At 34.9% G+C, this 25683-nt stretch overlaps 1 protein-coding gene across 2 annotated transcripts in view; it reads right to left on the bottom strand.

Moving 5' to 3' along the window:
- LOC145664516 (uncharacterized) overlaps positions 1-25683 on the bottom strand; it is a 228240-nt gene that overhangs the window by 51744 nt on the left and 150813 nt on the right. The window contains exon 1 of one of the 2 annotated variants that reach the window (XM_081731251.1): positions 25012-25218. The exons of the other annotated variant lie outside the window; for it this stretch is intronic. Coding sequence (XP_081587377.1) covers positions 25012-25052 — 41 coding nt within the window. The 5' untranslated portion in view covers positions 25053-25218. Of the gene's footprint in view, positions 1-25011; positions 25219-25683 lie in introns of those variants that run through there. 2 annotated transcript variants of the gene reach the window in all.

The raw sequence follows: 25683 nt of genomic DNA, 5'->3' as shown, positions 1-25683 counted from the left end.
TATGTGGTAGCTTCAGTTAGTTTTCACCTTAATGTAAAACTGCAATATACTGTCTTTCGGCATTTTGGAATCATGATAAATGACGAATATGATGAAAATGAATTGGGAAAATAAACTTAGGTTTTTGCAGAAAAGAAAAAAAATCAGGAAACGATATGAAAATTACAATTTTTTCAAGTGATCTCAGTTCAACTGTAGACAAGAAAATCAGTATTTTTTTTGTCATTTTTATAAAGAACTGTTGCTTTGTAAATGAGGTCACCGACAAAGTGTTTGGATTTGTAGATCCACTTGCAGGTGAGTCCTGCGTAACTTATTCATTAGATCGTATGAGAGTCTGGAAACCTGCTCAAAAGACTAAACAATTGGGTTAGAACTTGCTAAAAAGCATGTTCATGAAAAAGATTTAGATTTAGTAACGCAAAATTGTAAAAAGGTAGATTCACGGGAACATGAAACTACAATTCATTTAAATTTCAATCATACTACTAAAATTGATTTATCTGAATTTACTTGTAACGAAACTCATAAAGAAAGTGCTAAAATTTTGTTTAAAAAATTGACTGTGTGAGACCCATATTTGAAGTACTTAAGAGTCGAGCTTAATTGTTCCGGTTACACGTTGCAGTTCATTTTAAATTATCTTGTAAATCCTAAAATAAGCAAATTGGGATGAGTAAAAGGAGCATGGCAGTGAAATTCCAAGCATGTGTTTTTACTACTGTTTTAAGACATATACCGATATTATCCTAAATTACTTATACGGCAATCCATCGCAGCTGGTATTAAAACCTTACACCACCGTTTGTTAAGGGAGCCGTTAGATACATAGTAAAAGAAAAGGTACAACATATGTAATACTAGTGTATGAAATGAGTATTTGGTACTGTTATAGTAGTTTATATACTTCTTCTTCTTCTTTTTTTCAAAACGGAAACAAACTAAAATTGTTTTCGGAAGCAAATGCCAACACTCTTACTCTCCAGTTTGAATTTAAATGTTACATAACCCTTTTTTATTTATTTATTTATTTATTTGTTTATTTATTTTACAAAATACCTTAAAATATGTTAAATATTTTACCATTTAGATACATGTTTTATTAGTTTTGTGATTATATCATATTTCAGTGTTTTGAACAGTAGGTCTTGTTGCCATGTAGTGGGGGGTTAGGGAACCAAGGGGTTTAGTGTGAGTGTTTGACTTCTTGATATGGGAAAGAACGCACTCAATGAGAGTAATGATGTGACAAACTATCCACTATATGGTCCATTCCTTATTATTTAATTTAAAAGGAATGGCTCCGAGATATTAAAGCGTATAAGTGACTGCATTTTTTTATATATACGTATATGTTATTTGGTTTTGGTTTAATGACCAAATGTTAACGTCATAAATGTTTTTAAACAAACTTGTAGTTTTTAGCATATATATTATTCACCTCTTCAGTTTTGTAATCGACTAACTGAATCTTTACAACCTATTTGATAAATATAATTTGATTTTATTAGGATTTAAGATATAATATCATAAACATTTTGTAATGAATAGTATTTTTACTTTTATACATATTGTCCATGGTATCATGCCAAAAATCCTAGCATGTGCTTAGAAGCAATCTTGATTATAAATCATACATATTTGTTTATGTATGTAGTTATTTGAATTTTAATGATGCAATAATTTACAATAGTCATGCAGAAAGTGATCTCTCTCTCTCTCTCTCTCTCTCTATATATATATATATATATATATATATATATATATATATATATATATATATATATATATATATATATATATATATATATATATATATAAGCTTTTAGTAATTGTAGTTTTGGAATATTACCTGGCATAAAGTTAGTAAAAATATTTTTATTTACATATAAAAGAAGAATTTTAAATATTTTGTCATTTAGGTACATGTCTTATTGTTTATGTCACCATATTATATTTCAGTGATTTGAATAACAGCTTTCAGTATTGATAAAATAATAATGTGAGTTAGTGCATACTAAATAGCAATTTTTTTTTTTTTTATCTAAAGAAATAGAAAATGAAGCGCCCAAGTTATTATCATCATTAATATTACCTGTATATGAATTCACGTGATACTTTTTTCTTCAAAATTATATTTTTTACAAATGACCCAAATCGTTTTCGAAACAGCTTAATATCGGTCTATATAATCGCGAATAGACTTTCTATCCTAAAAGACATTTCAAACCATTCGATGAAATATTTGGCGAAAGTCTTTTTGAGTAGTCAACTTGGATATCTCCCAGAACTAATTTGTATGAATGGGGTTTTCCAAGACCTATTTCCAGTGAATATTAATAAGTAAAACAGTGACCGCAAAGTGGAATTTTAAACTTTAAGTTAATTTCAGTACTTTGTCCAAAAGCATATTTTGACATAGTGGTTCCCAATCGCATCGAACTTCATATAGTTATAAAAATAATGGACCAGAGTTCTTGAAGGTTTTCTCATAACTGAAAAAAACCTTCAGTGCCTACGGCCGCCTATGTGACACTCTAGTTTTTCAATTCTTATTAAAACAGTAAAATTTACGCCTATTTTGGTGACTCTTTCATATGTCTCCAGATCTTGTGCCGTAGCAGATCACGATTTGCAACTTGGACTGGTGGTGCCGCCTAGTGTGCACAGACGAAAAACAAAAACTAAAAGTGGTGAGAGTGTGTGTTTAAGTGGAGGTGGGAAAACGATATTACCATAAATGGGTGGCTGGAAAGATGCAGCCTTAAACACATAATAAATTCAAAGATCTAAAACATTAAACAAAGAAGTGAAATACTCTAAGCTCGTGATGACTTGCTGACTTTTTTTATTTTACTGTACGATAGTGTTAAACTATTACCATCTCTTAAACATTTGGGGGGGGGATTCATGATAAATATGTTGAGAGAAACTGCGTAATTCTTCGAAAATACGTCATTCTGAGTGAGACAAAAGACAATAGTTGACACGATATACAGAATGTGTTAATTAAAGGTGAGATTTTTAGTACCTACATAAATGAATTATGAAGCGCTAATTTAAGTATATACACTACTAATTTCGAATGAAGTGAATTGTGATATTTTTATTAACCGGACAATATTAAAATTTTACATAAGCTGTCTGCGTTCCGTCATTCGCTCACGTCGCGTACTTAGTGGTGCAAAAACTAAACTTAAAAATAATAACATGAACAATATAAAAGATCTTTATATCTGATAAAATAAATATCTGATACAAAGAGATTAGTGTCATGTGTTCTCGTTAGTATTTAGCTATAAGGCACTTTGAGGATGGATCGTGTAATTTCAAAGTTGTATAATCGTTCCTCCTTCATATAAAATTGTGTAGGGGCACAACATCCTCCCTACTCTGGAATGAGTGCGTTGGGAAGTAGTGACAGGTGTAACTAAACTTTAAGGATGTCTTCACTTTTGCGTCTTATCGTTCCCGGCAATTAATGTAACATTGATAATATTATTTGGTAGGTGCGGACGGATGAGAATTGGGGGACCTGTGAAGAATAATATTAAGTACTATGCTCGAACACATGCCTTTCCGGCATAAACAAGACTATAAAAACTGTTGTCTAAGGAAATGGGATAGATGGGGTAGAATCCAACTCTCCCGCCAACGATGGTCTCGGACAGTTTCGGCAAATGGCGTTGGAGAAACCAATGTTGTAAACTGACTGATTACCGTAACTATGTATTCTAACATTGATACAGACATTCGTAGCAGTGATGGGAGCCGCGATGGCTCAGTGGTTCAGCGTTCACCTCTGGTACCTGAGTCCTTAGTTCAATCCCAGCTTGCGTCAAGTGAGTTCTGTGGTGGACAAATTCCGTGTGCATGGGTTTTCTCGGGTTTCTCCCGTTTCCTCCAACTTTCTTCATTCCACTATCTCCTTCGTTTCTCATCATCACCGTCTCCTTTAGCTTAGCCGCCGTAAACGTGGGACGTAAAACTTAAAGTTTCATTTTTTCTTAGCAGTGATACACATACTACTAACAGTTACGAACGCACTATTTTAATACCTTGAAACTTTTGGTAATACAAATATTAAATTGATTTTTGGCAATCTTCATATACCTTGTTCAAAACTAGAAACCACAAATAAGAAATTTAGAGTAATCAAAATTTTGTAACGTAAGAATTTAAAATTCCATAATATCCATCACTTCGTAAGTTAAAAAGCACATAGTTTAAAACATGATATACTTATATTAAAATATGACAATATAAATACATAAACAAACGCTGTACTCAAAGCAATAAATTATTAAAAACATCTATGGTATAATACAATTAAGAATAAATATATAAAATGGAACCTACACAGAATTCCAACACTTCTAACACACACCTATTAAGTGATTTGTTTGTTGTACTTTTCCCTGCGGGGGAAAGATACATAACGTTATAAACAATTAGTTATCTCTGTGGTTGGTTTTTATTTTAGTGGTCATCAAAGATGTGGCATATGTTCCAAGAAAGTGCAAGAGCGATCCAAATATATTTGTGGTTCTTTTATAATCCCAAAACAGAGGACAAATATTAGCAAATTTGTAAGGAAAGTATGTAGTTCATATTTCGGAATTAAATTGAGTGACCAAGATAAACCCTGGGCACCAAATAAGGTATGTATGTATACAGCGGACTAAGGGTTAAATAAAAAATCTCAGTTTTGGTATTTCAATAATGTAGCGAAAGTAAAGTAGCATAGTAGCGTGAAATGACTACTATTTCTGTTTGGCAAGTGCATTTGCTATGAGCAAAAAATCTCAACATATCCTTCAGTACCTTAATCTTTAGTCGGCTAGAAGACCTGTCTCTCATAGCGATGAAATTCATGTTCCTGTATTCAGCATGTTTGCAAGTTCTAGTGACGACGACGATTCCGGTATTAACACAAATACAGAAAGTATTATGAGGAATTTTAGCGTTAGACAATGAATCCGATCCGTGCAAGCCTTTCGCTCAAGCAGAGTTAAACAATCTCATTCGTGATCTTGTTCCACCAAGGCATTAGTAGAGTTACTAGGTTCAAGACTAAAAGAAAGAAAAATATTAACCCCTGGAACAACTTTCATATATCGGAAAAGAGAGAAACATCTATTAAAATATTTTCAAAGAGACAAAGAACTTGTGTAATATACAGATGTGACAGAACTAATTGAAGATATGGTATGTGAGTTCAATGCAGAAGAATGGAGCTTAAAGTGTGTGTTACTGCCTAATAGTAACAAGTTAGTTTCAAATCCTATAGGTTACTCAGTACACATGAAGGATAGCTAAAAAGCAATGAAACTACTACAATTAGTTTGTGTGCGGAGATTCAAAGGTCATTCAATGTAACTTGGTCAACAAGAAAGTTATACGAAATACTCATGCTTTTCGTGTCTATGGGACAGCCGTGCGAAAAATGAACATTGGATACGAAGATTATGGCCTGCCAGGAAAATCTTCGCAGTCGGCGAACAAAACATCCAAAACGAGACGCTTGTTGATCCTTCCTTCTCCGCATATTAAATTGGGATTAATGAAGTTGTATGTAAAAGATCTGGATCAGTATGGAGCTTGCTTCAAATACATATGCTTGAAATTTCCTGCATTGTCACATGAGAAAATAAAAGCTCGTGTTTTTTACGGTCCTCAGATAAGGTTGCTAATGAAAAATGAAGAATTCTTACAATCCATGAATTCCACAGAGAAAGATGCATAACATGCCTTTTCTGATATAGTTAAAAATTTTCTTGGAAACTTGGAAACAGGGCGCATAACTACAAGGTTCTAGTTGACACTATGCTCGTGACTGTCCAAAAGTTAAGAGTAAATATGAATGTCAAGCTTCATTTCCTACACAGCCATCAAGAACATCTTGTCATCAAATCTTGGAGCCTTAAGTGAAGAACAGGACGAACGCTTCTACCAGGACATAAAAACCATGGAGCATCGATATCAGGAATGAAAACATGATGGCTGACTATTGTTGGTGCTTGCAACGTGATGTTAACGAGGACAGTTGCGACAGGAAATCAAAGAAACCAAAGTTTTTGCTTAAATAGGTATGCATTTTGTTGTGCATGTAGTTTAGCGTAAAAGTACAGGCATCAGTTGTTGACGGTGTGTGCTCGTGAAAAGAACTGAACAATTTACCAGAATTAGCTGACCTTTTTGAAAGTGAAGAACTCAGTATAGAAAAAATAATGTAAAGCATAATTCTGACAAAATTATCTAGAACAGAAAACTTCCAGCTGTATATTATGTAATTAAAAGAAGTTTTCTGTCTTCTTTGTTATGTAATTAGACAGTAGTGTTCAATTTATTTGTGTGTGTAAAGTAAATACAGTATATGGAACAGATATGAAACTTCTGTTAATAAGTATGATTAAATTGCGAAAAATTCTGACGTGATATACAAAAACCAACAATATAATTAACGTCAGTGACCTCGATTTATGAAATATCAGTTTAAATATCTAAGCCAGCAGAAAAAAAAAGTGTTTACATGAAGATCAGTGATCGATGCCAGGAACACTGGTTCCTGTTCAGGTTTAAAAAGATAATGTAAAAATTAAAATTGGAATAAATTAAATAAATAAAAATCTGATAATTTTGCAAAGCTGAAGACTTCTCCTTACTGGCATACATAATGATATAACAATGACTATATTATACGATATGTATGTACGTATGTGTGTGTGTGTGTCAAGGGTGCACCCACGAAGTGAACCACCGGGTCCTGACTGTCCCCCTCCCAACTTCGTAACTCGTCAGACATTTCTACACTTACTTAAGAAAACTATGGTTACTCTAGAAGAGAAATAGTTAATGTATCGTAAAAATTTCATCTTACACTACATCTTAACTCTTTCTTCTCTTATAAATATAATTTAGTTGTACCTATGCATTATTTTTGCTGAGAATATAAGTAAAATTACTTAACATTTTATTAAGTGTAGAATAATACCAGTTCAATACTATCTAGACATATTCTTTATCCAGATATTTTTCCAGATTCTGATATTTTCCGTTATCGGATATTATCCGTTATCCGGATATTATCCTTTATCCAGGTGTTATTCGTTATCTGTCATTCGGATATCCTTTATCCGGATATTATCTGTTATCCGGATACTATCCGTTATCCAGATATTATTCGTTATCCGGATATTATCAGTTATCCGTCATCCGGATATTATCCTTCATCTGTCATCCGGACATTATCCGTTATCCAAATATTATCTGTCATCCGGATATTATCCGTAATCCGGGTATTATCCGTTATCTGGACATTACCTGTTATCCATTATCCGCATATCCGTTATCCGGACTATCCGTTTCTTCAATTTGCTATCCGGATATCTTAGTCATCCCTACTAGACATAGTGACTATCACTGGTGAACCCCCTCCCCCCAAACTTCAGTTAACCCCAACATAAATTTCTGGGTGCGCGTCTTGTGTGTGTGTGTGTGTGTGTGTGTGTGTGTGTGTATTTGTTGAGTGTCTCCTACTTCATTTTCTAAATTTAGTCACCCTAATTTAAAGGAATCTCAACATGTTTTATGAAAATATGGTAATTCGTAGGAAACAAATCACTACATTTTCTTAAAAATATAAGATAGTATGAATTATCACACCTTTGTCCCTGATCGATTTCAACCTCAGTTAACACTACTTATAGGAAAGCCTTAAAGAAAGCACACGCAACGTTTCATGCAAATCGGGTAAGTTTTAAGAATTACCATTACTGCGACGAATTAATCCCCTTACTTCTGACTAATTTCAATCCCGATCAACATGGGGTAATACTTATACCTTAACACATTGGCTGCTATGTGTATCAACTTGACACATAAGGTGATTTACATAATCTTGGGTGATTCACGTCCAACAGCCAGTGTGTTAAAGAAAGGCACACATTATATTTCACGAATACCGGAATGTTTTACAGAATTTAAAGCGGAACCAATATGATCCGAGAACTGAGTAATGAAACTGAGGTTAAAAAGAAAGTTAGACGCGTCTTTAAGAAGAGGGTAGGGATAAGGTTTACGATTTAACCATGAACTGTGACGAATCTACTGTTTTTTGGCAGCAGAAGTGATTTAATCATTTAGAGGCAACTTTCGAAAGGGTTTCCAGTACACTAAGAAGTATGGACAATGATCTTTGATTGATCTCAGCGTACAAAGACCTTTCAGTTAGACACTATTTGCAGATCATACGTACATAAAATATATGGTAGGCGTACAAATGTAGGAATGCGCACGAGACGAGACAAAACAGAATTTTGCTGACAAAATTCGAGTCGAGACACAGCTCTTGCAATAGAGAAATATACATTTTCCGAGTCGAGACATCACTTTACAGCATATTTTTGAGACGAAACAGCCTTAAATTTTGCCTATTTCACATTCCTATTGAAGTGAGTTTGTGGGCGACCAACTATGTTCTCTTAATATTTTGAGATTTAATTTTTACTTTAACTGTGAAGTTAACGCGAAATATAGCAACGGAGTTCAACTAAAACTAGTAATAGATAAAGCATTGCATCAATGAGTAAATAAATTAAGATTCACGGCTAAGTTTTCAGTGAAGACGCTGTAACAATCTAAACACCTTTAATGATATTTCAAAATTAATAACTGGATATCTTCCGCATAATTACTTGTGAAATGAGGTTAATTTTTTCTCCACGAAATGCTGAAAAGTTTATATGCGTTTATCTAGAGAAATTTAAAATTAATTTATCATAAAAACAGAAGAGTAAGTGTTTAGTAAAGCCACGCTTCACGACCTTCTCATTGTAAATATACCTGCAGTCTAATATTAATTAAATCAACATGCCAGAGAGTGATTTACGAAACTGACTAAAGGAAAAGAAATCTCAAGCTTTCCCAATAAATGGAAAAGCATTACATAGAAAGTAAAGTTGCCTTCATTATGACTGCCGTGTTAATTTAATTGTGTGGTAAAAGAGCTTTGTATAATACGGAGAATTTCTCTCTATATTTTTATTTTTATTTTTTAAATAAATTAATAAATGAATTAAAACAGTTTATTTTTGTTTACAGCAGAACCTTGATAAATGAAATTGTATTCTTTAAACTTGATAAACACTACTTTAATTAAATAAGTTTTATGTCGAGTCGAGCACGGACAGTTGCATGCTGTGTTCAAATTTAGAGTTAAATCGGTTGGTAGTTTAGCATCAGAAGTGTCACCGTAGAAATGGAATAATAGAATTGGTATTAATAAAAATGGAATAATCAGACGAAGAGTTTAAGGCAGAAGTTCTTTCAGTAATTAAGCTGGCGGTAGTAGTTTGAGGTTACTAAGGCTAATTAACGTTAATTTACTAGTTCCAGTCGTGATTATAGTGACATTAAGGCTCGGATACTGCGGTATGGAAAGTAACGTAGAACTACCACATTATTTTCGCTAATTGTCGAAAACGGAAAGTGGAACAATATGCCCAATAATCATGCTCAAGCCAGATAAAATAATCCCCCATTTTGATCTCCAGGAGAGAATGCCTTATAGGAATATGAAGCGTGTATAGATAAAGGAAATTTGAAAGCTTAAAAGAAAGCAGGCACAACAATTTAAATTAGGAGGAAATAAGTAAACTTAGCTCAGAATGTAGTGGGGAAATTCGATGCAGAAACTATAAAATGTCCTATTTGATTATTAAAGAAGGGCGCCTAATGTTATGGGAGTGATTCTAGGACATTGACGAAAGATAGGGAATGTCTCGTCTCGAAAAGTGTCGTGAAAGAGATGTCTCCTTACGGAAAGCACATCTGCTTTCCCTCCCTCACTCGTTTCGTGGGGGGAGCGTGGAAGAGCTCTCCCTCACTCGTTTCGTATACTGTAACGAAAATTCTGTCGCCTATCGTGTCGTGAGCAACCTTATTTCTCAGTATTATTTTGTATGCCACTTAAGCAGAAAGCTCTGTCTCACGTAAACTCAGTGATGGCTGATGGAAAGAAACGTTAAACCCCAATTAACAGTCACGAAGTACGGTTACGTGAGTTACTTGTACGGTTTAAGGAGTTCTAATGAGATTCTCTAGAGCTCCTTAAGAGTGGCTCTAGAGAATCTCATTAGAACAATAAGTTAAAAGATTACTTTTGATATCTTGAACAGTTCCCCCCCACCCCTACACGAAATCCTGGCTACGTGCCTGCCTGGGTTAGTAAGTATTGTCTGAAGCTCAACTCCACCATCAACCAACAGTGTGAGTTTTTTCAGGTCAAGTTACTAAAGTAACTCAGGCCAACATGGAATGCAACCTTCGGAGATTACACGAGGTGTAGTACGACGCAAATTCGCTGAAAATCATCAAAATATCGTTGAAAAACGTCACTGTTAGACTAAAATGATTTTTAAAACTATAAATATTATACATATCTTCTTTTTACTGCGACGAGAAAAGATTTAGGTACTTTACCTTGCTGTGTAGTAACTAGTGCCGATAGTCCTGACACATTCAGACTGCTGCATATTAACTTATACAAGATAAATTCACTTGTGCAGTTCTGAACACAACAGTACATAACAAACATACAGTGAGATGTTAATAAATAAAAACGAATGACTCAAGATGCCTCTAACATGAATGATTCATGCTCCTCTACTTTCCTTTAGTGAACCATTATTGACACACTATAGATCACTATAAAAATGAGTTGCAAAAATAGTAACTCTGAATATTACGAAAATATTTCTTGACACTACTTCTTACGTACAGCGAAATATCTATAATTTCGCGATATAAAAAGTATCGCCGCTTAGGGATGTAATTTTTTGATATTTTACTATTATTTCACCAGCTTGTCGTTTCATGTCTTCTTAATAAATCCACTGTTACCAGCCCGGATTTCTTGTCGTATTCCAAAGAGTACGAGAAAGGCCAGCACTGTAGTTCTATCAGCATACAAGTACAAGGTGCCATAACATTTATACTGTGAAGTATTATTAAAGTACGTAGCTAACTGTAATGGCTGGTAAACAAGGGCCCCATTACAAGCAGGACTCTGAAACAAAAGCCCCATTAAAAGCGGGACTGGAAAATAGGGGTGCGCACGAGACGAGTCGAGACAGAATTTTTCTGACAAAATTTGAGGCTGTCTCGTCTCGAAAATGTGCTGTAAAAGCCATGTCTCGACTCGAAAAATGTATATTTCTCTATTGGAAGAGCTTTGTCTCGACTCGAATTTTCTTCAAAACTTCGAGTCGAGACAAAGCTCTTCCAATAGAGAAATATACATTTTTCGAGTCGAGACATCGCTTTTACAGCACATTTTCGAGACGAGACAGCCTCAAATTTTGTCTCGTGCGCATCCCTACTGGAAAACAGGTGTCTTATTATATGCAGAGCTGGGAAAAAGGTACCCATTAAATGCAGGGCTGGGAAAGGGGCCCCATTATGAGCGGGATTGGAAAACGAAGCCACATTATAAGCGGACCTGAAAAGCGGGCTACTTTTACAAGCAGGACTCTGAAACAAAGCACTCATTAAAAGGAGGCCTCGGAAACAGGTGCCCATTACATGCAGGGCTGGGAAACAGGTGCCCCATTACATGTAAGGCTGGGAAACGGAGCCCATTATCAGCGGGATTGGGAAAAGAGGCCCCGTTATATGTGGAGCTGGAAAACAGGGTTCGTATTACAAGTGTGGCTCTGAAAAAGAGGCTCTACTACAAGCGGGGCTAGGAAACAGGGACCCCATTTCAAGCATGGCTGGGAAACGGAGGTCCCATTGTAATCGAGGCTGGGAACATGGACCCTATTACAAGCAGGGTTGGACAACAGGGACCATGAAAACGAGGCCCTCATTACTTGCCTCATAAGAGCTTAGTGCATGAAATGCAAAATACCGTTGTTATATGTGCGTCTCATCTTATTCCCTTTCTCTTATTATTTGGAAATGATATTACAGCCAGTCTTTGTCTTGAAAAATTTTTGGGGCCCCCCCACGAGATTAAGGCCCTAAGCTATAGCTTGCTTAGCTTGTACGTAAATCCGACACTGTCCCTGCGCTAGAGTGAAGACGAGCGAATGAATACCGTAAAGAAAATAAAGAATCAAATAGATCCTTCCTAATTTTCGAGATGATCTCTTGTAAGATAAGAAACAAGTTGAAATGTAAATTAATAATTAATTCGTTTAACTTATGAATCCTGAAAACTGAGATAACCTGAGAAAATTTAGATCAATCTCGTAACCATGCATTTCCGACGTAGACGACTTAGCAATGAACTATTATGATCCTCAACCATAAATGAAAACAAATATGTATATTCAACAAATATACCCTATTGTCTTCTTTGTTGTTGATAAGTTTAAATTACTTTCACAAAAATGTCCTTAATTTATACAAAGTCATTTGCCAATTGTAAATAGCCTGCGGATACGACTTACAAGTTTAAACTCTACCAATACGCGTAGAAAATGTTAAGGAAGGACGTACAGTACATTGTCTATTGGCGAAGGTCGTCAATTCCTTTATATAATAATGCATGTTCTGTCCTCAAGTGAAAGTGTTTCTAAGCACTTTTATTTGAAAGCAATTCTTATTGAATAGGTACAAGCTTCGTTTATTGAGAATGAACATGAATTTCTCACGAAAGAAATGCTTGCTTATTATTAGTAGTAGTACTGGAGTATTATTATTATTATTATTATTATTATTATTATTATTATTATTATTATTGTTATTATTATTATTATTATTATTATTATTATTATTATTATTATTATTATTATTATTATTATTATTATTATTATTATTATTATATACTGGCCGAGATTTGACTCTTCATCTTTCGCATGGATATATTGATTTACGGTATCATCTGCGATTAGTATGATAGAAGATAGTAGTCATGAATATCATACAACGAAGCTTCTCTGATCGATCGCCTCTTCAAGCCAACCACCCTTCAGTAAGACCGATTTTTTATTGAAATGGAATTATATTTATAAAACCATAACAGCAATATATTAGAAACCCTTTTGCCGATCACTCCTAATTCCGATTGGTGATTATTTTTCCTCCCTCTTTAAGTTGGTCACTCTCCTTAAAGTGACGGTTTTACTACAAGTATATGTTCAGCAGGTGACTTATTTGTGTTGTTAATAATGCTAATGACGTGAACTCAGTGTTTCTTCCAGACATTTTTTTTGGGGGGGACACTGCCCCCGCCACAGATGAGACCAAATTAATGCGTCTATAATATAATAATAAATTTAATAGTACTAGCAGTGCCCCCCCCCCCCCCGGGAACATTGTTTCTAAAAGAAACACTGCGTGAACTGATGAAGCAGGTGGGTGATCCGTGGCAAGTCAAGAAAAATATTTGGTGTACCGTCGGGTTTGAGGACAAGGGATGATTTCATGTAATCATTAACTCCGGATGCAAAGTTTCTAAAACCCGCTCCTAAACTGGAGTATGCAGAAAATAATTAGACAATGACGGGAAAAACACCATAACCTTTCTTTACTGTGTAAATAAACACAGTTTCTGCGAATTAGGCTAAAAACATTTTAATTGTGAATGAGAGTGAAATACTATAAGAATGGAAACAAATGTAGTTGGCATTAGCCTTATGCCCACCAATGATTACACATACTTCTACACGCCAAGTATGACAATCTCTTTTAAGATATTATGTTAAAGGTAAACTGTTAAGTGAAATTATTTTATCGAAATAAGGCTAGAATCTTTGAAAAAAAAATAAGAAAAGCTTTAAAAAATTGAAAAGGTTTGGAACCGCATTTTTAGCAAGATGAAGATTACCATCAACCACAGGTTGAGAAAATTTCTTTCGTGGTTAAATGAACTGAATTGGCGTTGAAAAGGGAAAAAAAGTAAGAAAAGAAAGCAAGGAAATAAATGAAGACATAGAACCAACTGTGGAGAACATTTTTTCTAATTTTTCTTCATTTCTTCATTTTTTGTATCGTTCTGTCTGTGACAGATTTTGTGCAGTCATCTTAAATTTGAAAATTTGTCAATGGCTTAAAATAATTGTTTTGATGTCTTCGATTAAATTTTTATTTTTTCTTTATGATTCAATAGTAGCTATAAGAATTAGTAAAATGCATGCTAATGTTTGATTACTTTTTTAATAGTCTGAATGAATAATAGTATGATAAACATTAAAGTAGAGAAGATTTTAAATTTTAGTAAAAACGTAATTATGTAAATGATGACTTTCTCTTATTATCACTTGAGTATTACTATTCTTCCAACACAATCTAATTTCCTCTCTATTTCACCACCTCTAATATAAAATTCTTCTGAAATGAATAAAGATTAATTGAAATCACGATAGACCTTATAATACATAATTCAATTACAGAACTCTTATTGAGTTTCTTGTCTCTCATTTAAAAATCCTTGATAAATCATCAAACTTCCTTTAAGAAGACAACCATTTTAGACTGCGGTAGTTGAAAAGTTTGGGAACTCACCTTTAGAAGGTCTACTCTAAATGGCGCTTTTCTGATGCTCGCTTTTTGAGTAATTAAATACCAAATTAATGTTCTAGTTATATCAGCTTTTGGTGCAAATTATTTATCCTATATAAACGTTCTCATAAAATGATAATTTCTTGTTATGTGCATCCTAAAGTGTCTAGAATGACATTTGTATGCTTATCAACTAAAATTTTCTTTGGTTTTACAAGATGCTTTTATGCTGAGAAGCTTATTTTTACTTGTTTATTCCTCTTTCGTTCCACCAGATTTTCCCCTACATTTTCTTCATTTATTGTCGGTCGCAACATTTCCTTCAATTACTCTTATCTTTAAAAGATAATGGATGAGATAAGTGATTTCGTCACTTCCACTCTCAAACCTAAGTGTAAGGACGTAAGGAGCTTTGCACACACCGACAAAACTGTCGATTGGGAAATATCAAATTTTATGAGATTTCTATAGACTAAGAAATGATTCTCATGGGTTGCATCAAGGTTTCCAGGCAATCTTTTCTTAAATTGTCAGGGGCGTTTTCTCTCTTGCGAGAGTAAGTGCCCAACGTTAATCACTTGAACGTTATTTTTTTTTTTAAGCAGGGGCTCATTTGGAAAAGCAGGAGCAATTGTCTCCCCTGAGTTTGAGAAATGCATTTTTTAATGGTATATTAATATACTAATAAAAACGTGAAATTCTTTGTCGACGGACAATCTTACACCTTTTCCTGGAAAAATCTAAAACAACGTTACTGATTTCAACAGAGCATAATCAGAATAAAAATGTGCACTATAAAGAAGGTGACATGTTTACGATTAACATTATGATAATCAGTAGGGTTATGTCAGATTTTGCCAAGGGGAATCAAGATGCTCCACCGACATAAGAGTGTCAGTTTTTCGTTACTATATTAGTATACAATTGATTAAAAAGTATGGTCTTCTGAAACTTATGGGGATAGTTACCCTATGTCCTCCTCAAATGACGCCTCTGGGTCAAATACAATCTTTAGATTAAAATAGAAATTGACTTCGATCGTCATCATCGTAGTTGTGCCTAAACGTCTGGATGACAATACTGAGTCCCAAGTTCATCATGCACTGTGTATGCTGGAGTCTTTACATTCAGAGGAATTTATAGCAATTTTACACATACTACTTATCTTATTCAAGGAAAATCTCAAGAAATGCATAGAAATGAACGGCTCGGAGGAAGACAATATTAAGCGCCACTTCCCGTAGGAGGAAATGGAAGAACCTCCAACAGGAAACCCACACGTATATGGTGTTTGTCCTCCAGAAAACTTAATTGAGAAAAGTTTGAACGATCAAAGAACCCTACGCATCAGAGATGAGTGCTTCACCACTTCGGCACCACTGCTATGTTGTATTCGTCTAGAGCGTTAGCTTAGTGAAGTGTTATTTGTTAAATGAACTTCTTTGTTTTTAATGCATAATTAAATTGATGTCAGAAAGTCATGAGAAATAAAGATAGGCTTCAAAAAAAAAAAAAAACTTTAATAGTCTTCTGAATTTCTTCTAGTCTAGCTCATAAACTTAAACTTTCTTCAAAATAAAAAATATTAAGCCGGGATAAACATTAATAATATATATACAAATGTTTCTGATCTTCATAAAGTAGATAATTTTGTTTTGTAATTTTCTTCCCGTTTTATTTCCAGGACTTTTTTATTGACCGCCGTTTTAAGTAAAATGAGGATTAGGCAAAACAAGGTTTCTTATTTCTCTTAAAATGGTGGACACAAAAATTTTATGATTTGTCTGTCATAACTATAATTGGTTAGGTGAAATTAGGATTAGACGAAATAATGCAACACCACCATGCTTACCACTACCTTATATATAATTTTGTCGAGGATAGGTTAACTCATGATCACATCGATGAGATTTTAAATAATAGTAATAATAGCACTTAAACGAGTATTATTAAACGTATAATATTTATATAATGTATCTGAACGTCGTTAAATTTACATCATCATCATCATCATCATAGCTATTCTGCCATTATTCGCAGGCCGCAACTGAGAATCTTTTATGTTGCACAGTATTCAGCTAACCTCTTGGTCTTCACGAACGATTTTTTTTAAAAAAATTGATATCGTCTATCAATTGTAGTCTCCTTCGCCGCCTCAGTCTCTTTCCTGCCATCATACCCTTGAGCTCGTCCCTGATGATACAATTCCTTCTTACTGTTAGCCAATGTCCGAACCAGTTTCCCTTACTCTTCTCGATAGTATCTAGAATTGTTCTATTCTCCTCCACCATTTCTAACACCCACTCATTCGTTTTCAGCCTGACCCAACTAATTCTTGCCATTCTTCTCGACACCCACGTTTCGAAGTCGTTTTTCATCATGTTTGTGTAATGACGAAGTGTGGAGTCCCCAAATCTTTCTGCAAGGTCCCACAAAATAATTTTCTTTCTCCTAAAGGCTTCTTTCGCCATTTCTATTCTTCCTTTTAATTCCCATTCGCACTTCATATAATCACTAATAATACAACCAGGTATCGAAAACTACTCACCTCTTCTATTTTCTCCCCTTCTACTTCTATATTTGACACCGACCGCTTCGTTCCATCACCATGGCTTTTTTATTTTAACTTTTTTTCATCCCATATTTTTCACAACTCATCCTCAAGTTTTCTACCATCTTATTGATATCATCTGCAAACCATAAATACATCTAATCGTTCTACCTCCTACCGAAATGTCGTCTTCATTATGTAGACTCTTTTTTTTTTTATTATTCTCTCTTCTAGATAGATATTAAATAATGTAGGCAGGAGAGAGCATTCCTGTCGAACTCCACTTGCATTTGCACACTCCTCTGTCATTTTGTTCCCTATTCTCAATAGATTTATACTTTCAAGAAAAAAAAATGATTATCTCTCTGTCTTGGTGTCCGTATGTAGAGTACATACAGTAGCCTAGAAGTTATAGAACTGTTCAAGATATCAAAAGTAATCTTTAATTTATTGTTCTAATGAGATTCTCTAGAGCCACTCTTCAGGAGCGCGGGGTTCGTGACTCTGTTAATTGGGGTTAAACGTTTCTTTCCATCAGCCATCACTGAGTTTACGTGAAACAGAGCTTTCTGCTTAAGTGGCATACAAAATAATACTCAGAAATAAGGTTGCTCACGACACGATAGGCGACAGAATTTTCGTTACAGTATACGAAACGAGTGAGGGAGTGCTCTTCCACTAAACGCAGATGCGCTTTCCGTGAGGAGACATCTCTTTCACGACACCTTTTCGAGACGAGACAGCCTGAACTCTTGTCACATACGCAAGGCCATAGGCGCCGACTTTGGGGGGGCAGGGCACTTTTGGCCCCCCAATATTTAAAGATGGGGTCCTCGCCCCCCCAATATAATCCAGTTGAGGAAGAATTACCAAATAGGAGCAAGAATTTCTGTCGTAAATTACGTCGTGCCTTTAATTCAATATTAGGGACAGCCTTCTTATTCGATAAAAAGCACCGTTTTCAAATCGGCGTTTAACCCTTTTAGGATTTCCACTTTTTGAGGTAAATTTTAGACTTTCACTCAAGCTACTGCTTCCTTATAATAGTATACTATTTATCGTAGGATCGTGGTTTATACCTCGTTTTTCTCAGGATAGCTCATACTTTCCAACGGTACCACTCTCTTGTCCGTATTAAACACCAGAAATAAGAAAATTGAAAAAAAACATGAGATTTTTCGAAAAAATAATCGAAATTTTTGTGCCCCCCTGGCCCGGGCCTGGGTTCACGTAGGGATCTGAATCTTAAAAAAAATCTTGTTATATACATAATACGTGCGCAAAATTTCGTTCTTGTATCTTGAAAACTGAGGTAGGAGAAATTTTTGAAAGTCTGAAGGTGACCCATCTTTTCATATATGTATATAAATAGAGGAAGTTCGGGTATTATGGAATAGTCGGATAATATGGAATACCTCATTATCTCGCCTGTGATGTGTTGCTTCCAAGCGGAGAGGAAAGAAACTACTACCTCACGTCCCCTTGAAGCTCTACAGTCAGTCTCCATATGATTGTGACATTCGTTGTGTTTGTAGACGTGAAATTCTGATTTCTTATTCAGGAATACTTTTACAGATGAGTGGTTTACAACCCGTATTTTCCTATTGAAATGTAATAGAACAACATTTTTTTATTCACTATGACGTTGGATATACAGAGGTAGTTTGATAAACGCCATTATCCTATACGCCTTCGAATGCGTATATCAGCTCTTTCGTTTCCAAGGTGGCGTGGAGGACAATATGGAATACCCGCAAGAAAAGCATGGTATTCTGTATTCCGTATGGTATTCTGATTACAAAAATATCTATCGGTATTGGGCAATTAAACATACATTTATGATGACAAAAATGCTAAGTGTATTTTTTATTATAGCAGATTTTCTGATGATACAAGGGATGAGCTTGGTTCCAGCGTTCATCATGTTTAATGTGAGCACACAATGACTGTGCCGATCCTGAAGCAGAGTATTATATTTATGACTTTTGCAAGTAATCACAATCAGTTATGGCTTGGCATTCAGAATTTTCATATACTGTATTGTCACTGTATTCATTATATGTTCAACAGAAAACTCATTTCTTTTCTGTATAGCATTTGTATTCCATGCTCGACTATTTCATATTACCCTCCAAAGTGGTTTCTTTACAAATTATAAATTTTCCCACCCCTGTAACGAAACTTCTTTATCAAGATATGCATAAATAAAGCCAAATATGTAAGGCGTATATTTATTTTCCTTTTTGTTTCAATGTGTAATTATTAACTGAGTTACACAAGCGAAACAAAAATGGTATTCCATAATACCCGAACTTCCTCTCTCTATATATCTAGGTATAATATATTTTAAAAATGTACTGCGTCATTCCTATTTAGCCTAGAGTCATGGTTCAAACGCCATTTTCTTCAGTATAATAAGCTCTTTCCAACGGTATCACTCGCATGTCCATATCATACACCTAAACCAGATAATTAGGGGAAAACTCGGAAGTATTTTTGCAAATTCAACCAAAACATTTTGCCCCTCTGGCCTAGGCCTGGGTTGACGTAGGAATCTGAATTTTTTTCTAAAAATACACTGTTATGTATATAATACGTGTGCAAAATTCCAATCTTGTATCTTAAAAACAAAGGGCAGAAAAATTGTTGAAAGTCTGAATTTAGGCTCTCTCTTTATACACACACATACGTATATATTTATTATAAAAATTTACTGCGTCATTACTATTTAGCCTAGAGTCATGGCTTAAACGTTATTTTCTTTAGTATAACAAGCCCTTTCCAACGGTGCCAAACACATGTACGTATCGTATTCCTGAACCGGAAAAATCGGGAAAACTGATTTTTTTTTCCTGAAAAAATCAGCCCCTCGGAACATTCGCGCCCCTCGTGCTCGGACTCGGCTTCACGTAGAGATCTCAGGAAAATTTGAGAAATATCCAAAGGTACATACAATTCCAATCTGATATCGTGAAAACTACAGGCGTGAAAAATTTTTGAAATTTGCCTTAAGAAAAAGGCACGCCCTTCCGCCCCCACTTGGCGCAGCCAAGTTGACCATCCGGTTCCAAAAGGCATCTGGGGTGTTTTTTGGTCTATCCTTGACTTGACTAATAAAAAACGACTCAAGTACCTGTTATAGAACCTAAATGAGAGGTGAAAGACCATAGTACGCCATGGTAACAAAAGTTACCAAAAATCCTAAAAGAGTTAATAGAGCACTGAAGCTTCAACCAAAACTATGGTAACACTGATGTGAGAAGTGAAGATCAATGTGGTGCAGTGAAGTTCCCAGAATTTGAACTTGAATTTGTTTTAATGCGTTTAAACAAATTTGACTTAGGTCATGAATTTAGCAGTGGAGCGGATGCAGCAGACTGAGATCTGGAGGGAAGGGGGCCTTTATCCAGCAGTTGGTAGAAAACGGCTGAATATGATTATATATTTATTCATTGTTTTGGCCCCCCCAATATTTTCTTCAAGTCGGCGCCTATGCGCAAGGCAACATTAATCGGAAACTTCATTGGATGTTTTTTTTTTTTCTCCATTTGATGTCAAATCCAAACGATACACAAATATTTATGAATGCACATCTGCTACTTAGCCACGAAAGAACACTTTTACGTACTGTAAAACGCTACCATTAAAAAAAAAAATCACTGATACTTGCTTTGTCGAGGGGTAAGACGTATACTTCTGATCATTTTCTTTTATTTTCCTTTTCTTTTTTAGACAGAAACAATTGCTAGATCATGTTAGATGCCTGTATGTAAACACCTTTTCATTAATCTAAAGCATGTGTTCTTTCAAGTGATTATTCAAACACAAATTCTTGTACAGTACTTATTACTTGTGAATTCGTACGATTCTATCGGGTCTATCGGCTCCAGTTGCGTACCTAAAAGTGGTTTCGGGATATAACCCCACTTGAGTAAAATATTATGGGAAAATAAATATTTACTATATTAAGATATGAGCGGCTCAGAGAAGGCATTGGCAAACCCCACTTCCGGTTAAATTGACTTATTAGGTAGAATGGGTTGGAATTAGACCATAGAACACTATGTAGGAAATTAATTTCGGAAATGTGCCTGCAGATGCTTGATAAATTTATTAATGGTCGGGTAAAAACAGTTGGAAAAAAACGGAAAAATTAGGAAAATTTGTAATTTTGGAATATTTTACTATATTATGCTTTTAAAATGAAAACTATTTTGTATTTACTACTTTACTTAAGATATTGAGCAGTTATGTTTCTTGTATTAGAATAGGGAAATTTTGTGGCAACAAATACGTATTTTTGCACCACTCCTTTAAAGTTAGCACTGTGATAGAATGGAGTTATCGCTACAAAAAATACTGAAATATAATTCTAGTTAGATTAATTAATATAGACGCATTTAAATTATCTTAAGTAATCTGATAAAGTTAGCACCGTTTTATGGCAGGGAAGTGTTAAAATAACAGACCTAGTATCATTTTAGTAATTACCAGTATGTTAAAATGAAATATATATACATTTTATGGAGATACGTATTTTCCTTGTGCTGTGCAAAATTTCCGGAAATTTTGAACCCATGAGAAAAAATCTTTTCTTCGGAAGTATTGGCAAAACGCTGAAAATATAATTTAAAAACTATTTTTTCGCCTGATGTTAATCTTATTTCCTGTGACGTGTCTGCAGCATACATAGGCCTACACTACGTATTTCGCTACCAGGAAAACGTACTTATAGCAACAACTTTTAGTTTTACGTTTTAGATTTCTGATTTCTGGTAAAAATTCCAATTTATTATTTGTATATTTTTCGAACAACTCAAAAAGAGAGATGATCTTATTAACATATACACATACACCGCACACGTGCGTAAATTTGAGCAGCGACAAGTATCACAGAATTTAACATGTGAAACTTCCGTTCGTTATTATTAAAGACTAGGAGAATACCTGTTCTTTGCAAAGGGAGAATGCGTTTCATTTTTTGTATAAGGGGCACCAAAACTGTCACCAATAAACTTAGTGACCCCAAAAAACTATGAATTCGACACTAGTATCAGTAATTTTCAATTACTTTAACATGTTACCCTCCCCCTTTACGAGCACTAATGGGGGCTGAATTTGGATTTAAACAGCATCAAAAGTGTCACTGTTCATCTCGGCCACCCCGAAAACTATGGATTCGACACTAATGTCGGCCATTTTCGGACATCTTTATATATCCACCCTTCTCCCTCCCCCAGTTGCGGCGCTGAATTTGGATTTAAACAGCATCGGAAGTGTTAATGTTCATCTCAGGACCCCAAAAACGATGGATTCGACACTAATATCGGCCATTTTCGAACATTTTTATATGTCTCCCCTTCTCTCTCCCCCCGTTGAAGCGCTGAATTTGGATTTAAAAGTATCGGAAGTGTCACTGCTCATCTCAGGACCCGAAAACTATGGATTCGATACTAATATCAGTCATTTTCGATCATTTTTTTATATATCACCCCCTTCCCCCTCCCTAAAGATTCGGCGTTGAATTTGGATTTAAACTGCATCGGAAATGTCACTGTTTATATCAGCGGCCCTGAAAACTATGGGTTCGACACTAATATCGGTCATTTTCAATATATATACGCACTTCCTTCCTCCAAGTTGTACCTTCAAAGTAAAATGATAAAATACCATCTCAGACCCGTACCTCATCTATGTAGAACATTTTTTATCGAGATCAGTCTGGTGGTTCAAGTGTTCTTAAGTTACAAATATAGTCACTTTCATTTTAATATATATAGATAATTTGTCGCACTAGAAAACAGGTATTTGCTTACATACAAAATTTTGTATATAAAGTTTATATTAAAGTCTGTATTTGAATATTAAATAATAGTAACTACAGGTATATGTCTTAGTGCATGAGTATTAGGGAAATTTGCCTACTGCTGTTTCTTTTAAGAAGTAATTTGGTTAAAATTAACAAAATTTCACCAGAGTAAATTGCACATTAAGAACTCAATTTCATTCGAGAGCCCTATTTGTTGCAACAGAAACGCTTCATGATTGTAGATGTGCATGCAATTATAAAAGTTCTGTAATTAATGTCCAACCAGGAGTAAACGGCTAAAAGACACATAAAGGAGATGAGTGCAGACTATTAATTTTCAAGAATAATTACAACAGTTTTATTTTCGAATGTTTCTTTTTTAAATATTCACAGTATTGAAATTTCACAATTTACATTTTTCACTCGTTCAAAAAACAAAAAACGGTTCCATTACAAGTAAAACGAACCTAATACAAAGACTTTTGTTATTTTCCCAATTTTTCCGGAAAGAAACCGGAAAAAAATGTTTTTTACCAGCAGGTTCAAAATTTCCGGAAATTTTATAACACTAGTCATTACATTGTATTGCATGAGAATGTTGAATTTACTTTTCCAGTTTATTCAAAAGTTAGAAAATGGCATACCACTGTCATCATCCGAGCCTCTCGTATATACAAAAAACATGTATGTCCTCAAAGGATATGAGACTGAATGCTTGACCTCCCTTCCACCCGACCTTTGAAATTCTACATACACCACTGGTCTAAAGGTTCTAAACTCGCGTTCGGATTTGTAGAACTGTACGTATTGGGCATTAGACGGGCAGGCGGATACCCGTTAGAAACCCGAAAAATCTAGTACTAATATGAATGACATTTACGGCTTAAAGTAGGATACGATGGGATAGGATACTACTGCTCAAGTTTGTACCCCAGGCAAGTGCTCCTATCGGGGATCGAACCTATGACCCTATGCACAAAACGTACCCGTGTCAGTAACTTGACCACGAATGGCCACTTTTACATTTAGTTTCAAATACATCTCTAAAAAATGAATTGGATAAAGAATAATATACTGTATTGAATCCTAGCTGAAAATTGTGTGCTGTTCAAAACGATTTTCAGTATGTCGAAGAACCAAAGATTGGTTTTTGACCCTATCCCTTATGTGCCATCCCAATAACAGTAATCATTCTTAGACAACTGCATTCATGTTCCCTCCCACTTTATTGTTTGCTTAATTATGCCACCGTTCACTTGCGACTCCCTCGTTAATGTTTCCTCTTTTATGTAGGAGATTCGAGCTCGATCATTTATGGGTGTAGATATTAAAGATCTGCACAGGCTCCGGTTGAGCCTGCGGGCCGAACTCGGACGTACAAAGCATATATCACTTCGGGGCCAGGCCGGGCTAAGTAAATTTTTAAATATACAACCATATTTCTAGGACCTATTTGGGCCTAACTTTGTAAGTAAACTATACAACGATATTTATTGTATCCTTCTTTCTGGAGAACTTTTAAAGCACAATTGCAAAATTAAACCTGTTATTGCTGTAAATAAAAATACAATTTTGATTTAATTATTAAGTTTCTGTAATTCGGGCTTATTTCGGGCTCATTTGATTATCAAACGAGCTCTAGCCGGACTCGGGCTTAAATGCTAAAACATATTTCGGACTCGGATCGGGCCTCACGTTATAAAGTCACGGACCGGGACCGGGCAAAAAATTCCGGCTCATGCAGACCTCTAGTAGATTGGATTTCTCACATCCTATATAACCTTGACGTTCAACTCGAAAGCAATCAATGAATCAACAATAAATAATAATAATAAAAAAAACAGAATGACGGGTTTGTTCAACTGCGTTGAGTTGATTTTGAGTTTAACACCCTTTTCAGCAGCGAGGATATATGAGACGGGACCTAATGATTAACGTGGAATCCGAACCACATGAGCTCCCGCCGGGAATCGAACGCGGGTCTCCCACGCCAAAGGAGCATACGCTAACAGCTTAGCCACGAAGGAGCTCTTGTACAATTGCATGTAATATTTTAATCAATTGTAAAAGAAATTGAAAAGCCTCTGATCAAACCAGATTTCAAGTGAGGAAGCTGAGAATATGAAATGAAATGATGACTTACCTGCCATTATAAACAATAACACAACACGCTGTCGCGTTCATAACGCACTACGTACACACGCATGCACACATAAAGAAAACAAAAATAACTATCTCCCCACTTCACTATTCACTTTTGCTCTGGGTGTCTTTTTGTCTTTCCTCTGGAATGCTATCCATCTATTGCTGTTGGAAGCTCTAAATTTAGCCATTGAAAGAGGTGAGAACCACACAGGACATCTAGTTCTGCACCAGTAAGCATGGAGAGAAAGTATAACAAACAAAAGGAAACACTTGAAAGAAACGGTTATTACCTGTACATCCATCATGTTAAAGGCAATGGATGAACGAATTAAAATTATTGTTTCTTGTTTTAAGACAACAAAAACAAATAAGATTACAAGACTGTATGTTGCTCAGAGAATAAGTTTATTATTTTTTTATTTATTAAGTTATTTATATATTTTTCACATAAGGGAACTGATATTCACCGTTTTCAGGTTATTTCAAGATGACATAAAGATCTTGACCACTTTGTCCTGATTTCTTCTTAGTTTCATGGAAGTCTGTCTAGTTAAAACCATATGATCCATTTTTTAGGGAGGAGCCCATCTCCCTGGTTGTTATATTACGTTTGATACTTTTATTTGTATTAAGAAAATTTTAAAACAATAAGTTGATTACGTGAGCCAGA

This window comes from Thermobia domestica, chromosome 11 (genome assembly GCF_964235325.1).
Source record: "Thermobia domestica chromosome 11, izTheDome1.hap1.1, whole genome shotgun sequence".
Classification (NCBI taxonomy): domain Eukaryota; kingdom Metazoa; phylum Arthropoda; class Insecta; order Zygentoma; family Lepismatidae; genus Thermobia; species Thermobia domestica.
This window is presented reverse-complemented; position numbering and strand designations above follow the sequence as displayed.